At 52.9% G+C, this 21326-nt stretch overlaps 1 protein-coding gene across 1 annotated transcript; it reads left to right on the top strand.

Moving 5' to 3' along the window:
- The first annotated feature begins 2918 nt into the window (after window positions 1–2918).
- LOC119107075 (inverted formin-2) lies at window positions 2919–18086 on the top strand. The gene is made up of 8 exons (XM_037230434.1): window positions 2919–3124; window positions 4364–4677; window positions 7372–7488; window positions 9356–9496; window positions 10774–10952; window positions 12773–12882; window positions 14514–14689; window positions 16949–18086. The coding sequence occupies exons 1-8, from the start codon at window positions 2977–2979 to the stop codon at window positions 17339–17341; spliced, it is 1578 nt and encodes a 525-aa protein (XP_037086329.1). The 5' UTR covers window positions 2919–2976; the 3' UTR covers window positions 17342–18086.
- Window positions 18087–21326: the final 3240 nt, after the last annotated feature.

Here is a 21326-nt window from a genome sequence, read left to right on the forward strand (position 1 = left end):
CCAAGCCTAGGAACGGAATTAATTTTCTTTTCATCGTCTAGTGGGGGACAGCGGGGATGTCCGGTCCCCGATGTTTGGTTTTGGACCAGCTCCTGCGCAGCCCCTCTCTTCCCTAGTGCGTGAGCGCGGGGCACCTCAGGAGAGGATTAATAAGCTCCTGCCGACGGATGTTAAAGTAACATGACAGTCGAGGACTGAATGCCACGTCACATTTGCACGCATTCACATGGTAACCCGTATGCCTGAATCTACGGTTGCGTTTAACTTGTCTTTATCTGGGAAAAGCGATATAACATTTTCTCGAGAGTGAGTGGTGATAAGCTTGGGTATGCTTGCTAAGGCCGTTTCTTTATTACTATTCCACGTACTACGTAACTACAGGTTCTTAAAGGAATACCTTCTGTAAGTTTGCGAGGATTTCCGTATCGGCAGGCATGCCACAAAGAAGAGAGTAGCTTGTTCTCCCATTGCCCGGCCTGCAGCTGTGAAATCTCGTAGTTCCGCGTATTTTTTGATTATCTTAAAGGTCGCGTTTGTTCTTCACGCTTGATAACGCGCCGGAGACGCGATGCCTGGTGGCGCTGAGTACGGGGCCTGCCGAGGCTCGGCCGGCGAAGACGGTTAGCTCCGACCAGCGTAAGGCAGCGGGGTGCCGCTGTTCTATGCCGTGGTCTAGTTTCCGCAAAGGAGTGAGGTACTTAAAACGAAGGTCTGAAGCCACTGTCGCTCGACTGATTTCTTTGACACTTTCACGCAACACGTGTACGTAAATCCTATGAAAATTAAAAACTTCGCGTCTCCGCAACGGCTTTAAAGCCACAAGCAAAACCTGCAGCGGGGAAGGAAATCTGCCCCCCCCCCCCCCTCCCAAAGGCTGAGCATATGGTTAAAAGAAGCCTCGTAGCATGTTCAGCGCAATGCTCAAACAACGTGATTCGAGATGATGCGATGTTTCCCAGGGATATGTGTTGGTTTTCATCTCGCTTAATAATTTTGATTTATGTGTGCATGCTCCTGAGGGTCCCTATGTTTCAGGATTTCAATGGACAACTGAGAGACAACCTTCGACAGTTTATCGATGCTCTCATACGCATGGATACGGGGGCGCTGAACAGGTAAACTGTTTCACCAAACGCTGCATGTTGTATTAATGCCAAACTTTTCTGCCGTTTAGACACGCGGCCTTGCTGTTCACGACGCGACCGTTTCAAGGCGCCATGAATCCAGTAATCGAGCTATCAATCCTTAGCGGACACCGAATCAGCCCTGCATCCATCGAGCATGGATGCTCTGCCTCGCTGAAACGGGTGATCGTTCGAAATAATGACCCCGACCAGGTCACAGACATGGCCCCGTCACGCCTCACATCGCCTGTTGCTCATCCATTGTCTGAAAAGCCGCATGCTTGTGGTGATCATCGGGCCGCGAAGTAAGCGGAAGCGCCGCCTGCTTACCGCTTGATGCGCTGACCTCCTGGGCGGCCGCGGACACGCGACATTTGCCGAGCCTTGAAATCGATCGCGCTTTTTGCCGTGCCGTGAATCAGCGCGCTGTGCTGGCCGCCGTGCGGGCCGGCCCGGCCCGGCCTGAGAGTGTTAACAGCTGTAGGAACACCTGAGCGAGCGCACCGGCCGGTGTGCGTCCCGGCGGCGGGCGGCGCGCCAGAGCCGCCTGCCGCGCCGCGCGCTCCACCCGCCTCTATGGGGGCCGCCCCGGCCACCTCGGCCGCCGCCTCGCACCCCAGCCGGGCTGGCCGACGGCGCTTCCACTGACCAGCGTCTGACTCGGTTCCAGCGAGCGCTTCTGGAGCGGCCTGCGACGCTCCGTCACCGGCGACGAGTCGAGCGAAGACGACGACGAGGGCAGCAGCGACGGCACGTGCCGGCCGGAGGCTGCGTCGGCAGGCGCGGTAGTCGAGGCGGCGCCGGCTCGGCCGCCGAGTGACGTGCGCGACAGCTCGCCAATCTCGAGTGTGAACCGTGCAGGTGTCGGCGCCGCCGCGGACGCAGTGGCCGAGTTAGAGCGCCAGATCGAGGTGTGCACCGCTACAGAGGCGTCCCCCAGCGCCGCCGGCGCGGCCAACGCCGACCCGACGCCGCAGGCCACTCCCGGCAGACGACCGCCGCCGCCCGACATGGGCAACCTCAAATCAAAACACACGCAGACCGACTTCCTGGCGAGCCTGCGCGGCCGGCGCGGTGCCAAGGCGATGAAGAATTACCGGCTTAGCCGGAGCACGCTGGACCTGTTCAAGGCCGGCGAGGTGGCCGGCTCGGCGCCGACCCCCGCCGCTGACCAGGTCGACCTGGTCAGCGTGCTGAGCGACCCGGACTTCGACCTGACCGACGACGAAGTCGCACGCTTCCGGCGGCCGCGGCCTTTCCCGCAGTCGTCGCTGTCGCATCCGGAGAGCACGTTCACCATCCCGGTGGAGGCGACGCAGGAGTTCAAGTCGCGTCCGTTCCCGCACTCGTCGCTGCCGCCGCAGCGGCCAAGCGCCTCGGGCGCCTCGTCACCGGAGCCGGCCGGCCGCCGGCCCGATGAGGACACCTCGGGCCTGTCGTCGGTGACGCCGTCGCTGACCTCGATCGCCACCGACTGCTCGGTGGCTTCGTCGCTGCTGTCCGGGCCGCTGTCCAGCCTGGAGCCGCGGCCCGGCACGGCGCCGCCGCCCCCAGGTCACGGGATCCCGCCTCCTCCCCCTCCGCCCCCGCTTCCGGGTCACGGGATCCCGCCTCCTCCCCCTCCGCCCCCGCTTCCGGGTCACGGATCCCGCCTCCTCCCCGCCCGGGGTCACGGCATCCGCCTCCTCCCCCTCCACCTCCGCTCCCAGGCCATGGGATTCCGCCTCCTCCCCCGCCTCCGCCGCTTCCAGGTCAAGGGATCCCCCCTCCTCCCCCTCCGCCCCCACTCCCAGGTCATGGAATTCCCCCTCCTCCCCCGCTCCCAGGTCATGGTCCGCCACCCCCTCCCCCTATGCCAGGATGTGGAGGGCTCATACAGGCCCGGTCTTCGGCGTTCCTTACTGGAGCAGCCCCGCCTCCAAACCCGTTTGCCACTCTACCGAAGCCTAAAGCCAAGATGAAGACGCTGAACTGGGCTAAGGTGCCAAACAGGACCATTGGTGAGACGCGCCGCGGTGGCGAATTAAATACCGCACGTTATACCCGTTTAGCTGGTGGACGTGGAGGGAGAAATGCCTGTCGCATGAATGTTGTACTAAATACTGAGTGTATAGGTATGTGTATGTGCCCCATGATGCATTTCTCAGTTCTCTGTGGCTCGGATCTTGTGAATGGGTGGTTTTGGAGATGTGAAGTGTTTGTGGCATGCTTGTTACCAATGCCGGTTACGTTTGTTGGGGTTATTCGATGGCGTGGTCACATAAGATGACATTTTAAAAATTACGTCAATTCAGCTTTCAAGCACGTTGTGTCAAGAACAAGAGGAGCTAAAAGGTATTCTTGGTGGTGTAAGGTTTGCTGAATCGCAACATGATGCCAGGTCAATTTCTTGAAGCCATCAGTTGTGTTCCAAGTGGATCTTTCACAGTGGAGATTGTCGTTGCCCATGAAGATCGTATTTGCAAGAGCGTAGTAGGGCTAGGTCATAGTAAGTCATGGAATGACCCCAATTGATCTCCACCCCCCCCCCCCCTCCCCTCCGGAAGCTGATTGTGTGTGCTTTGGCTTGTGTCAGCCGACTCTGCCGAAAGTTTTAAGCTACGCAGAGACAGTAAAAGCCTGGCTTGGCATTGCTTACTTTGCTTGGCTCGCCTTGATGAGCCAGCCGTTGGTGATAGCAGAAAGTGGCAAATTGAAATTAAAGGCTTTGCAATTTTCCTTTTATATTTAATTGAACCCTGCCGCCTCCGTCATCGAATGTGACGAAATGTTCAGTGCTGGGGAAAGCTAATTGGTATGTTTTACGATAGCCAGTTAGTATTCGATTAGAAATACAGGAAAGGGTGTGTGAAATGTTATGAAATAAACTTCTGGCAGCTCAAACCGTCAAAATAACCGATTAACCTCATTTTGGAATCATTTTGTATGTTCTGGAATCAGCTATGTTAAGAATGACTGATGCGCGTGATGGCAACAACATTCATCCTCTCTTGGAGCCCGAAAACCTGAATGGTGTCTGCATGGCCCTGTCAAGTTGTTCAATGACGAAGCAATTTAGACATGTTCATTTCTCCGTAGCCGCTTCAGCCAGTGGAAGCACCCACATTTAACACGCATCCTGGTTGTGACATTGACCCTGGTCAGCAAGTTCCTCTCAGAGCGTCGCTTGCTGTGATGGGCGCCGGCCGCGGCGACCCCTGCGACTCCTGGCGCTCTCACACGTCACGCCCCGCCGGCAGGTAACTCTGTGTGGCAGGGCGTCACGCGTGCCTTCGTGGCACCGGTGGAGGTCGACTACGACAGCCTCGAGTCGTTGTTCTCGCAGCGCGTCACGCACCGCGCGTCCGCCCACGGGGGTGCCGAGAAGAAGAAGAAGACGCATGAGGAGATCACCCTTCTGGATGGCAAGCGGTCGCTGAACATAAACATCTGTCTGAAGCAGTTGCGGAAGAGCAACGCGGAGATTGTGGAGCTAATCAAAAGGGGACGGGCGGCCGACATCGGCGTGGAGCACCTGCGGGCCCTCATGAGGATCATGCCGGAGGAGGGCGAGGTACGTGAGACCGGCGGCGCAGAGCTGCAACGTCTGTCTGGAGTGGGTGCGCGGCCACGCGTTCAGTGTTGTCCTACGATCTGTGCTCAAGCGGCCGTTCCCTGACAGGCTCCCTGACGAGGACACTGCACAACTTGACGGATTGTGGTCCTGTCTCGCTTGTGACAGTGAGGCGTTGATATCTGGAGAGACGCTTATAAATTACCTCGGGAGATTAATTGTCTGTTCCTCGTGGAATTAAAACTCGAGGGAAACTGGTGCTCAGTGGACCGGTATAATCATTTGAGACTGTCTGCGTCAGTTTGATCGGCGAGCCGGATGGGCGGCGTCAGGTCACAGCAGAGGTCTGACAGCCTCCTAATGGGCCTGAAAGTTGGCATCAGATGCGCGGGCTGGCACGTGTCAGGACACGGATGACGGGGCAGGATGAAGCCCCGTCGGTCGGTCTCAATATGGGAGATTCAACGCACGCGCTCCAGTCGTCTCTAACATGGGGGATGACAGTCGCTAGTTTGCCGTTGGTAATGTGGCTCGCAGGGTGTGTCAGTAAAGCTGCCGTGCTATGACGTTCGAGATGGGTTGTGAGTGTTTGGGAAATCCGGGTGTGTCTCTTTCGGCGAAATGCTTGATAATAGCGCGAATATTTGCGAAACTAGTTGTTTAAGTCCCGAAAGACGAGGTGTTGAAGAAATGTTGCTCAGAAGACGAGATATTGGAAGCATATTTCGGAGTAGATCTGCTGAAAACAAGTTTGATTCATCTGCGAAAAAAATTCGCCACAGAAAATAAAGTCCGTTCTGGTTGTGCGTTTTACTCCCAGAAACCCCAGTTTCGGAATTCTTTGTTTTTTTCTGCTTAGATGCGTCATTTTTGGGCAGAGAAGTTCGGTATATTTTTCTTTCTCGAGAAAAAATTTTTCCTCAGGCTCACGTGAAAACTGACGCATGAGCTTGTATAGAAAAATTGATAAGTGCTGAAATTGTGCGATTAACGTTGCCGCGTACTTATGTACTGATCACGGGCTGCGGCAGTTTATGCGTTGATAAAGCATCATTTGCCACATTATAACGATGCTGTACATCTACGTCGTGCAAATTGTGCGCTTTCTAAGTTACAGCCAATGATATAAGTCGTCACAACGGTGTAAAGCATCCCTGCCCCCAGCCTGAGGTTGGACTGCGTAGATTACACACGGAGAGGGTGCACTACGGCCGGAAAAAGCTACAGCAAAACTGGTTCAGGTGGCGACAAAATGGATGAAATGTCGCTTGCGATGCTGCCACCAGTCGCACATACTTCATTTGCAGATAATAGCGGTGCACAATTTTGTTTTTCAAATTTGTTTGCAGTACTCCGTAACAAGGCGGAACTGTGAATCAAGGCTGTTATTCTGTTCTGTGATACTCATTTCCGAACATTTTGTGAGCTGCAAACGTGGAAAGCTCCAGAAAAGTTGAGTGTGTAAGTGAAGCGTATTTTTTGTAAAACTCATCCTTGATATTCACGCGGTATCCATGATCGTTGGTATCCGCCTCGCGTAGTGTGAGATATGTGTGTTCCCTAATGAAAGCAACATTGCTGTCACCCCATACGAATTACCTTTCTCTCTAACAAAAAACCTTTCTCTCCAAGGATGAGTCACAACGCAACAGCCGTGACCTCACTCGTTCTGTTCCATCAGTTGGTTTGGCACGTTTTTATCCACGTTTCTTCTTTACCGTTAAGCCCGACAGGTGCCTCCGTCTCGGTAGCAGTGTTCTGTCCGGCAGTTGGTGATGTTAATTGGTGGTGCCCTGCGTAGCAGATAGTAGTGACCCACTTTTGGTACAATTTTCATTAGGTAATGCTGGTCGGTGCACTGCAACTGTTAGTGATAGGTGAGCCAGTGTGTCCTGTCTCCGACAGTTGGTTGTTTACCGGTGTTCTGTGCGAGAGTTGGTGGTTTACTGGTGTTCTGTGCGAGAGTTGGTGGTTTAAGGGTGTTCTGTTTGGAGGTTAGTGGTTTACCGGCGTTTGGTGTGGGACTTAGTGGTTTACCGGCGTTCTATTTGGGACTTGGTGGTTTACCAATGTTCTGTGTGGGAGTTAGTGGTTCACCGGTATTGTGTGTGAGAGTTGGTGGCTTACCGGCAGTCTGTGTGGGAGTGGGTGGTTTACCAGTGTTTTGTGTGGGAGTTTGTGGTAAACCGGTGTTCCGTGTCGAAGTTGGTGGTTAGCCGGTGTTGTGTCTGGACATTGGTGTCTTCCGTTGTTCTCTCGGGCGTTGTTGGTGGTTTACTCCTACCGTATTTCTGCCAGTTGGTGGTTTACTGGTGCGTTGTTCAGCAGTAAGTCGTTTACTGGCGTAAGGTCCGGTAACTGGTGGTTTTCCGGCGGTTTGTCGGAAGGTTTATGTTTATCATTGCTGTGCTTGGTAACTAGTGGTATAACAGTATAGTAAATAGTGGTAAGTAGGATTACAAATCTGCCTAACATTTGTTGGTTAACCGTTGCCCTATTTTCCGGAATGGGTGGTTGTTCTGTGCTATGTTGGTCGGTTGTGGTTTCCCGGTGCTCTTTTACCATATACACTGCCAGTTGGTCATGCATATGTGCAGCAGTTGCTGGTGTGCTGGTGCTCTTTTACCACACACACTGCCAGTTGGCGGTGCATAGGTGCGGCAGTCGGTGGTTTATTGGTGCTCTGTCGGGCAGGTGGCCCTGGTGTGCGCCCACCCGGGCCCCCCGGAGCAGCTGGGCCAGGCCGAGCAGTACTACGTGGCGCTCTCCCAGGTACCCGCCTTCCAGTTGCGGGTAGAACTCATGCTGCTGGTAAGTGCGGGCACACGAGCTCAGCGTGGCGACCGTCCAGCCTTCGTGACGCTCTGTCACATGTCATAGATTCCGCTGCGTCAGCTGTGGGGAACCCATTTAAAAATTTTGTGCGATTTCATAGCTTCCTCTTCCTATGTTGAAAATTGTGAAGAACGGAGGTTACTGGGACACGGCAAATTACCTCTGTTGGTTCTGTTTGGATTTAGCTGCACGGAACAGTCAACTTTAGATGAAATATGGTCCGTGTTCACTGTCAGCCACACCTGACCTGTGATGCGCCTCATCCGTGTGAATCCAATCTGCGGACTCCGAGTCATGTCCTTCAGTCTGGACTGCCAGCTCGCAGGTCCGGTAACCCACGCCTGCAGCGTGGGCTCAGTCTGGACTGCCAGCTCGTAGGTCCGGTAACCCACACCTGCAGCGTGGGCTCAGTCTGGACTGCCAGCTCGCAGGCCCGGTAACCCACGCCTGCAGCGTGGGCTCGTCTGTCACCGGGCGTGCGTCAGCAGGCAGCCGCCACATGGTGGCCCGTGGCCCGTCCGTGGGCTCAGGGAGCTCCTGTTGGTGTGTTGTTTCCGCCGATCGACGCGGCCTGCTCTGTCGGCCGTGGGAACGGACCGGTGACGCTGACAGGCCGACGTCTGAGGGTATCCCAGCTCCATCTGAGAGTCTCTCTCTCTCTCGCGAAGAGTCTCTCTTCTATCTCTCTCTTCTCTTCTCCCTCTCTTCCGCTCTCTCTACTCGCTCTCTCGTCTCGTTCTCTCTCGCTCGCTCTCTATCTCTCTCCTCTCTCTCTCTTCTCTCTCTCTCTCTCTCCTCTCTCTCTCTCCCTCTCTCTCGTTCTCTATCTCTCTCTCTCTCTCTTCTATCTCTTCCTCTCTCTTTCTCTCTTCTCTCTCTCCTCTCTCTCTCTCTTTCGCTCCTCTCTCTCTCTCTCTCTCTTCTTCTCTCTCTCTTCTCTCTCTCTTCGCTCTCTTTCTCGCTCTCTCTCTCTCTCTTTCTCTCTCTCTCTCTCGCTCTCTCTTCTCTCGCTCTATGCTCTCTCTCTCTGCTCTTGCTCTGTTGCTCTTGCTCTGCTATGTTCTTGCTCGTCGCTCTCTTCTTCTTTCTTTCTGTCTCTTCTCTTCTTCTCTTTCTCTTCTCTCTCGTTCTCTTTATCTCTTTCTCTCCTTTCTCTCTCTTCTCTCTCTCTTTCTCTCTCTATCGTTCTCTCTCTTTCTCTCTTTCTCTATCTCTTCTCTTCTCTCTTTCTCTCTTTCTCTCTTTCTCTCTTTCTCTCTTTCTCTCTTTCTCTCTTTCTCTCTCTTTCTCTCTTTCTCTCTCTTTCTCTTCGCTCTCTTGCTTGATCGAACTTTGTCGAAGTGTCTTGGCTCAGTTGTATTAGTGGGAAGTTTGTCTCTGGACAGCTAATTGGTGTTCCGCCGTGGCACACGGCTGGCCAGTAATAATTCATCCTTGGAATCTGATTCTGTGCTTTATTGTGACAGATCGGAATGAGACTGGCCTTGGTCGTTGCGCAAATCCGACTGCTTCGTACCGCGTATGGGTGGGCTGATATGGTCGGAAGAACGTGAACGTATGTGATATATGGGATCAGTTTCTGTCATTTCTCCGTTTGAGTTATTGTAGGAGCATTGAGAATATCTCCGTCAGATTCGAAAGTGATTCTGTCGTGTATTATAAAATAACATGATCGTAGTGATTGCGATGTCATTTACGGCATTTTACAGCAATCACTCGTTACAGCAAATATTACCGCCATCACTAAATACATCAGTTTGCCAATTATCTCGGCTACACCAATCCCTGATTAAGTGCAGCAAATTGCCAGGCCCCTGATATATCCACGATTCTCTGATTTCAGGACGCAGACTTTGCGCCGTCTATGGAAAGCTTACGCCCACAGTTCAAAGCTTTAATAACGTCTTGCGAGCAAATCCTGACGTCTGACAGCCTCAAACAGTTTTTGATACTCGTCCTTCAGGTTGGGAACTTCCTAAACTCGGTAAGTGTGTGCCAAAATAGCCGCGTCGTGATCGGAAGCGAGTGTTCGATGCTGCGTATAACCTCGGCGTTTTGGTTTCATGTTAACCCGCTCCTCAGATGACCCGTAATGAGTGCTTTAGCTCTGTGGCTGTAACGCTCGGTGGGAAGAGCGCTTTCCTTCCGCTTGGGAGACTCGGATTCCGCTTCTGGCATACGCTGTGGTTCTGGGTGCATACACGGTCTCTGTGGTCACTAACGGCCACTGTTACTTAGTGACGACGCCTAGCGCCAGGGTTACGCGAACGCGGTGCCGCACCGCCTTTGTTCATAGAAGGATTAGTTGAAACTTCGAGAAGCACTCCGTGAAAGATTCTGCGGGATGTCCTGATTTGGAGTCCGGACATGTTATCGATTACAAACGGTAATTATTTATCATATGTGTCGTAATTCTTTATCATATCTCCCCTAACGTCCGATCAGTTGTGATGTAAAAGCTCAGTGCAGTGTTGCAACGTTGCAGCTCAAGGCGAATGCAATATTGCAGGCTATGCTTGTCCGTCGGTGTGTGTTTCTACACTTGCCAGTTACCGTTACACATTTGTGGTTTTGCCAACAGCTTGATGTTTGTATGGTACTTCCACTGGGCCGCTGTCATCATGTTCCATGAATGTGATCGCCTAAAGTACCTAAATTCCCGCTCGAAAGACATGCCTATGATCTCATGTGGCGGCCTCTTTTGAAAAAATGCGCGTTCGGGTAAATAGTAAACGCTTGCCAGTTTTGTTTTCACGCATAGGAGCCCCAAACAATTGTCGTAATGGGTGATCCTGAGGCCAATCTCAAAGCTGACCTGCAATTTAATTTGGTGTTGAGTTCCAGCGAGGCTGACCGCTCTGCTGAGGTCTTTGGGGTGTGCCATTACCAGTGTTCTGATAATTTCTTCGCTGGTGCTCCAGGATTATGATATGTGCATGCGAGTGCTCTTACCATGTGCTCTTGTCATGTATTCAATAGCGTTTTTACCGTATCCTCAATAGCGTTCTTGTCATGTCCTCAAAAGTTCCCATACCATGTCCTCGCCAGTAGCCTGACCGCGTCTGACCTGCGTTCTGTGTTTTCACTGTTGTCTTGAAGATGTCCGCACATCTGCTCTGGCCGTGTATTCGTCTGTACTCTGCCTATACTACCGCTCTCACAGCATGCTCACCAGGCGGGCGGTCTGAGCGCACTCTCACCGGAGGACTGGCAGAGCTCTCACCAGCGTCGCAGTGTCCTGACCGCATCCTCCGCACGCAGGGCAGCTACGCCGGCAACGCCATGGGCTTCCGGCTAAGCACGCTTCCCAAGCTGATCGAGACGCGGGCCAACAAGCCGCGTGTGACGCTGCTGCACTACATCGTGGAGGTGGCTGAGACGCAGAACCCCGTGGCGCTCGAGTTCACCACCGATTTCCAGCACATTCAGGACGCGGCCAAGTGAGTGGTCGTTCTCCGCGTCCCGCCGGAACTGGCAGCGAGGCCGCGCCCTCGGCGCCGCCCGAGTCGCCGGTGTCGACACTCATCCGGTTCTTGTTCGACACTCGTCCGACGCTCGTTCGATACTCGCTCGACTCTTCAGCCGGCGCGGAGGGCGGCAGACCTCTGAATCACGGCCGCCGCTCAGTGCGCCGTAATTGTGGGCATGTGTTAAGTTTGACGGCGGAAGAGGCTGTTGAATTCTGAAGCGTGGCCGACTGACTGTTAGCTAACTTGAAGTAAACGCTCCGCTCGGTAGGCGTCTCGTACTCGGAATGGGTGTGTGATTTTTATTTCATCTTAGCCTCACAGACGACCGAGTAGTTGCGTAACCGCGTCTGCAGCCTGGGCCTACTGTGGACTGCAGCAGACGGTCTATGTTCGTCGCGGGACCGTGCATGTCACGGGCCTCGCTCCTCATTAGACCAACTTCTGCCCCCACGTCGCTGTTCACCGAAGAGACTGGTGTTTGCGATCCAGCCGAGGCAGTGGGCAGATATTGCCAGCCCGCAGCGTCCCTGGTGACGCGGTGGGTTCAGCGGGGTGAACGGCGGCACGGGACAGCCGCTCGTTGGCCCACACCCTCACTACTGCCCTGCGAACCGGCGCGAGCGATACACACGTGCAGACAGCGGCGAGTCGCCGCGCGCCGTGGCTGCTCCCTGTGGAAGGCCGTCACGGAGGGCCCCCCGCCCTCCCGTTTCTATGGTGCATAGACTGAGCCCGCTACGAGTCCTGACCCGTTGAACCGGATGCGCAGAGAGCTGTCGTGGGTGTATTGCTTCCGAGCCGGATGAGAGTCGTTTCGTTCGCTTATTCAGATCTTTATTAAAATCTAGAGACCCTCCCAACTCATTAAAGACATCCAGCGCCCATTCCGTCTCGGCCCAAGTCTCATTACAAGCGAAGAATGCGTGAAGAAAAGATGAGCATCCTCAAGGCAATCGTGAACCGCACCGCAGTGCTCGCTGGCGGTGCCAGGGTGGTAGGCGGACGACGTCATATAGCCTCAACAGCTGAGTGCGTCGTAAAGCCCCAATGACGATGAACCATAGTGCTAGAGATTCAATGATTTTTTTATTGAATGTGAAAATGCAGTCAGATGCACACTAAATGCAATCTTGCATGCATTTTCCGTGAGCGTGACGTCAGAGATGATGAAGAAAGTTTGGCTGCTGGCTCTATCAGTCCGTTATGGCCCCAGTGGTCACGGACGGGACGGCGCGCGGGCTGTCTTCGGCGTTTGCATGTGTGGTGCGGTCCCCGTTTGATGCTGGGGTGCGGTGTAAATATGTGCAGTAGCACTGGCATGTGCAACAGTCCCCGGTTACGCTGCACCCAGCTGCGTGCTGGCGTTACTTCGGGACGGCTTTCTCGATTTTGTACCCCGACTGGGGCTCTTCCACCACCAGCATACCACCACCAGTTGAGTTCAATTGACCCCCTGTATCAGCCAGAGACAAGCATGGGGCGTTCAGGTGTTGCTCCATTCGCAGCTTCAGCACGAATGCTTCGGCAAATCACTTTGGAATGCGGGAATACAGACAGGGCTCGCACCCATCCGTTGTGCCCCGGACGAAGCATGTGCAGCGTTTGCGAATGGTAGCTGAGCAGTCCGCTCTGGTGTGTTCCGTCGTCGGAGACGCCGCAGCCCGGCGCTGACGTACGCCGTTGTGCCTGTGACGTCACGGCACGCGCCTGACGTCAGGCGCGTCTGACGATGACGTACGCGTGTTTGTGGCGGTGACGTACGCACGTCCAACGGTGATCGATGCCGACAGGACCTCGCTGGACGTGCTGATGGGTGACGTGAACGCCAAAGCGCAGAACGTGGCCCGGCTGAAGGCCCAGTGCGAGTCGGCTCCCCCCGAGGTGAAGAAACAGTTCAAAGGTGAGTCCCGAGGGGAAGAAACAGTGAGTGATGCCGTCCGTGCGCTGGCCAGAACGCTGCGCCCGTCAACACCAGCTGGTCTGCATTTCGTGAGAATATGCGTAACAAAAATATGTGCGCAAAATAGCACCAGCAATGAGCCCATCCCTTAATCCATTGCCGTTATTTCATGGCAACGTGCCGTACCAAGGCACAGTTGGTGGCATTGTTGTGTGCTCATGGGCTAAGTTGGTAAGGAGGAAGACCAACGCACTTCAGACTTTTGGCACGTCAGTGTGCTTCAAGTAGCTGGTTCGCAAGGGAGAAAAATTCGTTTTGGTACTAACTGGGGTACCTTGCGTAGCTTCTGAGAAGGGGGGGGGGGGGTATGGAGCTGATGCTATCGAGCAAAGTATCATGCTATACTGTAAGGCACTGACACCGGGGGGATATATTTGAGATGCAACACATCGCAATATTGCTTTGGAGCGCCAGCGGCCTGCAGTCGCTGGCGTATCAAAGACAAAGATGTGGTTACCACCACGTGACGTAATTGGGATTCAAACCGGGACCTCCACGTGGAAGCCGAAGACGCCAACCTATTGTCCATTTCGACTCCAAGTGATTACTTTTTCCAGCCGTTTCCCAAAAAGATGATTTTGTTTTGCTGTTTGTTTAACAGGCCGTTACTCCTGCTGTGGTTAGTTCACTGTGGTATTGCATAAAAGTGAACAAAACGATGTAATCAGGCGTTAGAGCAGCGCGGGCGTATTTTCCTTATTCACACTATCCCTGTGTCTCATCAAAACCAAAACATCGCCACCAACACTGATTGGCAACAATGCCTCCATTTCTCTTTTCCGAATAAGAAATGGGCCATTGATATACGTTTGGAATACTCATGCAGGACACGCAGAAGATGAATGTCTGAAAGTGGGAACTACATCAGTTGTTCAGTGCATTAGTGAGGAACATTATTAACATAGATAAAAAAGTAGTATTAGCCTTTTTCCTCGGGAAAAACAGGAGAATGGAGATATGTTTGGGTTGATATTTCGGCAGCATGCCTTTGTCGAAACAATAGCAGAGGTGAATTTGTTTTTTTAAATTCACTTCTGCTATTATTTCGATAAAGACATGCTACCGAAGTATCAAGCGAACTATTTCTCCATTCTCCTGGTTTTTCCCCCGAAGAATAAGGTTAATACTACTTCTTATCTGTGGGAACTACATCACACCAACGTTTTGGCATTTTAATACAAATGTTAGAAGCTGGTCGAGTCTCGAATTCGAATCTAATCACCCATCACAGGATTTGAATCCCCAATCGCAGCGAATCCCCGGCTCTAGCACCTCCTTACCGCTGACGTGAGCATGCCGCGCGAGAAGAGTACCTTGCTGGATAGACCATAAGGTGGAAGACTATGTGCCCGCGGGAGTAGTGTATTATTTGTGAGGCCATGTGGTGGTACGGCATTTCATAAAGCCTCCGAAATACAGGCCGGGATCCAGAAAAATGCGACTGACACCGGTTTCTCGTTTGGACCGTGAATTAGTTGAGTTTTAAGGGTGCGTCAATTGCCTTAGTTATCTGCGTCCAGGTGAGGGACTTGGTGGTCCAGCTGACACCCGGATGGCCTCCGTGTCGACAGAGTTTCTGTCGACGGCGGAGAGACAGGTGGGGGACTTGGCGATCCAGATGGCCGAGCTGGGCCGCTGCCAGACGCGCCTGGCGCAACACTTCTGCGAGGACGAGGACACCTTCACTGTCGAGAGCTGCCTGCGGCTGTTCGCCGGTCTCATCCAGAAGATCGAGTCCGTCCAGAAGGTCGGTGGTTACATTATGTCGCACGATTCGGTGTTAACACGTAGTCGCCTGCTGTACTTTCTATGATGGCCATCGCCCACGTTGATTTGTGGTGCAAAACTATGTCCGCATAAGTGCATAATTCTGGGTCAAATTTAGTGTTCGCAACTCGTCACAAAGCTTTGAGACAGCCTGTCAACTTTCCAAAAATTATATTTGTTTGAGATAAAATGAGCTGAGCTGAACTGAGCTGAGCTGAGCTGAGCTGAGCTGAGCTGAGCTGAGCTGAGCTGAGCTGAGCTGAGCTGAGCTGAGCCGTGTTGAGTTGAGCTGAGCTGAGCTGAGTCGTGCTGAGCTGAGCTGAGCTGAGCACGGACATTGCGCCAATGATAATTATGCTGCAGCTCTGTAGGCCATTACAGAGCGCTTCGTTTTCATTTGGTCAGGGAAATTGCGTTTGATCGTTTGGAATGTAGATGACGCCATTAATTACCAGCCTCCGAATGGGAGCGTATGTATGCTTAAACGGCGGCCTCTCGTTTCAACACTCGAATGGGATGAAGGGGCCGTGCCGTGAGAGGCCTTTCAAAAGCCATGCAAGCGGGCCTCTGCCGACATCACGCTAAATAGTGGGACCACTTGACTGCGCCTGTTGGTGCACCAGGCAACGGCATTGCAGAGAGGTCCTGGAGTGTTATTTGAAGCATTTCAATGTTCGTTTGCAAGGCGCATTATCCTCGGGTAGCTCTTGGCGTTAGTGACCTGTGTCGCAGTGTAAGTTCATTGCGCGTGATATTTTGTGTGTGTCTCAATGGCGTTGAACTGCCGAGCTGCTGGTGGGGTTAAGACTTTGATGTCTTGTGTCTCAATGACCTTGAAGTGCCGAGTTGCTGGTGTTTTTTTTTTGGCTTGGGCGTCTTTTTCTCGATGACCTTCAACTGTCGAGCTGCTGGTGAGGTTTAGGCTTGGACGTGAGATGTTCGACAATGCGCTATGTAATGTAGATAATGATTGAGATTGAGATTATTGAAGCCCTTCCGCGCGACTTTGGTTATAATGCACTGCTCCAAATCTTGTAAAAGTTGTGTCTGAAATCGAAAGTAACCGGTATCACAGCGGAAAAGTACGGATTTTATGGTTTTAAAATCAAACCGTTTGATGGCATAAATCGTACAGTGCTAGTTTCACCGTTTCATATTGCTTACCAGTGACCGATTGTTTTTCATGTGCCGATTGTTATTCAACGAACTGTTTTCGGCTGAGGGATCCACAGCGCGCCTTAAAAACATCGAGTAGTATATTCCCTTTGTGAAATGGGTTCCCTGTTTGTCAGTATTCCGCTTGTACCCACCTGGAAACGAAACGCGCTCTTCATTTTCCCGCTCTCCCCTGGCGTTGTTTCACACTTTGTCTCTATTGCCCGTCCCGGTTTTCTTCGTCTTGTAAACAGTCATGATAGTTGCGCGCTATTATGCATGCGCCACGTCATCTGCAGAACTTTTTGAAAACGTGTCTCGGTTGACGCATCGTGCGTCATGTTGGCCGCTTTCTCGGACTGCATTGTAACGCGCCTGGATTATAGACCACTTCACACTGTAGGGCATGGCCTTTGCTTATGATCTGCAGTATTCATGACAGCCGCTTCTTCAGGTGATATTTACCAGGCCTTTAAAGACGCAAGTACACCGAGCCCTCTGCTTGACTTTCTTCAGTTCAATGTTTTGAGTCATGTGTTTGCAGTTACCGTCAATGGAAGACCTTCAGCATAGCTATTTAGTTGGTGCATTTATTTATATAAGACTTCATCTAGCATTTTATTGTCAGGTTGTTTTTGGGAAACGCCAACCGCGGCTAAGCTTTCATATTTTGAGCATGTTCGTGACGACTATATCGGACTCAGCACAAAACTACGGATCCGTGCCTGGCAGGGGCTCAACCAGGATTTGTGATGGGGAAGAGGGGCCACCAGGATTTGTGACCGGGGGGCGGACTTTTTGACCGAGTCTCAGCCTGATCAACACTACCTGTGCACTGTAAACAGACCACAGGCGCAACAAAACAACGCTGGTAGGCACAGCACTCAACAGTCAGCAGGCGAAATGCATAAATGCGATTACTGAGTGGGCATCTCATGGAGTATGGCCCACACCTGTGGAGTATCTCCAACGCTTCCGACGACCTGTGCATTGTCTCGGAACTGCGTCGACCCTCACGTGCGTCCGGGGGCGTCGTTACCTGAGCACCACTACCTGCTCCAATTACCCGCTTCTCCGTTGCCAGGACAACGAGAAGCGGCGGCAGGATGAGGAGCGCCAGAAACGGCGCGAGGAGGAGCGCCAGAAAGCGTCGGCGGCGGCGGCCGCGGCCGCGGCGGCGTCGGCGGCCGGCGTCGGCTCGTGGCGCGACGAGGCGGACGGCTGCGCCAGCCCCTCGTCCTCGTCCGAGTACGAGGACGGGCTCGTCGACTCGTTGCTGGCCGGCATCCGGCGCGGCGAGTTCCGCTCGGTGCGCCGGCGCCGCGAACGGCCGGCCGCCGGAGCCGACAACGCCGCCGCCGCCGGCGCGCCGACGGCCGACCCGGCAGTCAAGACTGAGAAGCGCCGCCGTCACCGACGCCGCGAGCCCATGTTCCTGCTGGGCCGGGAGCGGCCCAACGGTAACGAGCTCCGGTGACGGGGTGCGGGGCGCGCGGGCGGCGAGCGGGACCGGCCAGGGCAGGGTCACGACGGCCGTCGGGGAAATCCTGGTTGTGCTGAATCTGAGTTGATTGAAGTCCGTCAGCATGTGCGTAGTGCACCGAGACGAAATGGAGAGCTTGGCCGTTCTTCGACCGCAGAGATATCGCTTCTATCGTGCGCCTGATGAGTCGTGTATGTTGCATCGGTTGATGTCCCGAGTTCAGGGAGCTCGAAAGCTTCGTAAGGTGAAGGCATCCTTTGAAGACAGTGCTGTGTACGGCATAATTTAGGGATGGTTGCCTGACTTTGTAAAGGGTTCGTGACTTTGTTAACTATTTACACTCAGCCATGCTTGGCCAAGAGGAAGATGATGCGAGCATGTTTAGCCATCTCACGTTGTTTCATCGTTCTGTCTTATGTGACACAGCATTCCGCTTACGATTGCGCGGAAGGCTGTTCAGCTTCATCCATTGTCAGTTACCACGACGTACCTGTGGATTTCATCAATATACATCAAACGCCCTTGTATGTAATGTCAAGTTACACCCGGAGCCTGGCAGCTGTGGCCAAGAAATGAAACACAACAATCTGTGAACACTTAGTTCCTTGCTGAATGGTTCTCACAAGTAGATATAGCCTCCGGGTACTTGCTAAGCACGTGCGTACCGAGTACCAAACGTGCCGAACGCGTACCGCGTACCTGTACGTATACGCTGAAACCTCTGCCCGAGGTTCACTTCGCCTCACACTTCGCCTCTGAAATTTGCGTCCGTCTTTTTTTTTGTTAGCCATAACTGCGGGGGATTTTTTCGCGCGATGCGGTGCGGACACGGTTGTTGCGGGATCTGGTTGTACTTTGAGCAGTTCCAGCGAACCGCTCTGAGTTATCGCACCAAATAACGCAGGGACGGATCTCACCCGGTGCTGCTGGATCGCCCACCCGACATTTGTCTTCCAGATCGCAGGTGGTGGAGTGTGGCAGCTATGATGGGCCATATATCACAGTTGTCACACACGCTGTAGTCCTGGAATTGGCCAGTAAAGCACATGCTCGAGCCAATTAAAACCGTTGTGCCTTAGGATGCAACGATTGCGTCCAATATCTCGCCCAAAAGTCCAATGCATGCCTGGTGTGAAGCTCGGGCACGTGCTGTGGATGGCAGCCGCATAAGTTATAGTTCGGCTCTCCCTGGATGGTGATTCTAATGTGTTGTTTGAATTCGGTGTGCGCCTGGATCTGAACATAAATTTTCACTGTCCCGCGCGGTAGCAGGAAGCTGTGAGGGATGTGCAGGATCAGCGGGTTTAAATATTGTGCTGACATCGCGAGCAGTAACCCGTTTTGTAAACGGGAGCTATAACTCACATATAACTCACAGTTTTGGTTCACGTCCAGTCGTCCCCACGCGTACATGGAAGTAAAAACGCTTTCCACAGAGCTGCACGACAGTTAATTTGCTGGTATCGTCATGGTCCATTGAGCGAAGTGCATGATGATGCGATTATATGAAACAACCAGCGGCTCCGTCCGCAAGTCGAGGAGGCCACAACTGTACCGAGACATAATATAGGATGTCATGGTAATGGGACAACGTATCTGGGCAGACCGTTTTGGTCAATTTTCGCTTGTATCATATTCGCCCTCGTAACATTTTCCGTTGTCTCGGATCCCACTGCCAGTATTAAATTATGAATATCTAGCTGATAACTTTAACAGCTGGTGTCGGTTGTCCGGTGGGGAGAGGACTGCATAGACTAACTTCAACGACAGAAAAGTAAACCAGTCCAGCTTGGGCTTTCAGCGGCCTCTTGTTGGTCTGCATAAACTGGAACAATATTGAGAAGCCAAAGTTCAAACCATCCGAGAATATGCACCTCCCTCTTGGACAGAGATGACCCGACCGCGTGGATTAGGCCACTAAGATCAGAACGGCAGCGGTCAGTGCCAGAACTCTGGCGGAAACTATAGCTGTAGCTGAGCACACGCACAATGTGCTGCATTATCGCGACCTGGTTCGACACGTCATAGACTGCATCCAACGCGCACGGATATCGATGCTGGTACTTTGTCCATCATCACTCCTTGCATTGTGATACCGTTCCTGCGCTGACGTGGTGCATATACTGCTTGAGATGAAAAGGCGCTTGAGTAAATTTGTGACAGCGGCGTCTTTCTCACTGTTTGTTTGTTTCGGGTTGTTGAGTCCCGTTCATCTAGTGTAAGGCAGAAAAACGTCCGCCTTGCGAATGTTGACCAGATCCGCAGTCTACGCAGGAGTTCCACCACGGGCAAAGTTGCGGACGGTGCCGAGTTTCCCCAATATATTTCTTTCACGCAGCGTCCAGCTCGGTGCGACGCCGCATCGCTCGAGGTTGGGGGAGCTGTCCTCAGCACACCGCCCCCTGAGCCGCGGGAGTTCGCCGCACAGTATAACCCCGTCAGGCACGTCAATATTTAGCCGGCAGTTCAACAACGTAGTATGACGCGCCCTCTCTACAAGCGATGCTCATCAGTCGCGATACGGTACGCGGGGGAGTCCGTGGCCGGGTGTTATTGACGTGTTTTGACCCCCCCCCCCCCCCCTCCCCGTGCTGAGCCCAGCAACAGCGTCAGTGTAGCGCGCCGCCGCGGGCCGGCGGTCGGTCCCGGGCTGGGTCAGACCGGGGTCAGCGTTCTCGGTCATCTCGCGGGAGATTTTAGTCTGGTGGAGACGCACCACGGGATCCCCAAGCAGTCAATGCCGGCGGAAGTGATCGGCAGTGGGGCATTACACCCCGACGAAGTCAACGAAAGCTCTTCGATCCCGTACTCGTGAGGATACACAGACGTACGAACACGCCTCCGTTGTAAGAGGGTGGCAAATTTGTCAGCGAACTTTAAATTCGCATGCATGTTTTTCTTAGCTGGGCTGAGAAGATTTATCACCGTTTCTTGAAGGCAAACAATTGTCAGCACTCAGCCCTCCCATTCGCGCAAAGAAACATCAAATATCTTGACACTAAGAACCTCTAACGCCCCGTTCGATTACAAACATGTAATGCTGTGTGTGTGGCCACACGGCAGGTAGAGTGCCACGACACGCAGCACTCTACAACAACAACAGTTGTTGATCTCTACAACAATTGCCACATGAGAAATACAAATTCGCAGTGTGGCGCAATAGATTCTTGCGGCGTTCGTTGGCGGAGGCATCTGACGAATCAATTTATATACGTAAACGATGTAACGCCGACTCATTAGAATAGCCTCGCAATACACATGTTACCTGTGCGATTGCAAAAGTCGTCCTGTTAGTTCCTTCGGCTGGCAAGCATCGCTTGCTCGGCTACTGGTGTTTCAGGGAGCGCCAACAGGTGGCCATTTCGCGCCCGTTCTCAAAACTGATGTCCAGACAAAAACTTCAGTATTTGCCTTGACTCCCATGTTCAGCCACTGTGATCATTTCAAGTTCAGTTTCAAGCTATAGCTTGTCGATAGGTGCAGCAACCGATACACGATGTACGATCTCAATAAAGTTCTGGGACGGGCATATTCGATACGAGAAAGGGCGGACCCGGCCGTTACACTCGAATGTTCTCTGTGGAACCAAATTCAAGAGGTAATTTCAGCCGAGCCAAGGCTATAAAAGCATTCTTTTGAATGCATATGCCACGTTTGTTCGCATTTAGCAGTATTCGTTAAAGGAAGTGTTCTACATTTGACGTTGTTGAGGCAAACGTGACATGTCAATAAGCTCACTTTTGATCACTGGTATGGTTTTAAGTGTAAAAACTGCTCAAGACAACATAATTTTACTATTTAGTAAACATGCTTATCGACATGTCATTGTTTGACTACATCATGGAACGTTTGCATGGCGTCAGGAGTAGCTGCGAAAGTAGCTGTGTGAAATTGCCGTGGTAGCGGCCGGGCTGACTAACTTGTGGTACTTTACCTTGTCGAGAGGTGCTATGCTAATCGTTGCGTTGATTGCACACAA

Source organism: Pollicipes pollicipes, unplaced genomic scaffold, assembly GCF_011947565.3.
Source record: "Pollicipes pollicipes isolate AB1234 unplaced genomic scaffold, Ppol_2.1 Scaffold_6686;HRSCAF=7923_pilon_pilon_pilon, whole genome shotgun sequence".
NCBI classification, from domain to species: Eukaryota; Metazoa; Arthropoda; class Thecostraca; order Pollicipedomorpha; family Pollicipedidae; genus Pollicipes; species Pollicipes pollicipes.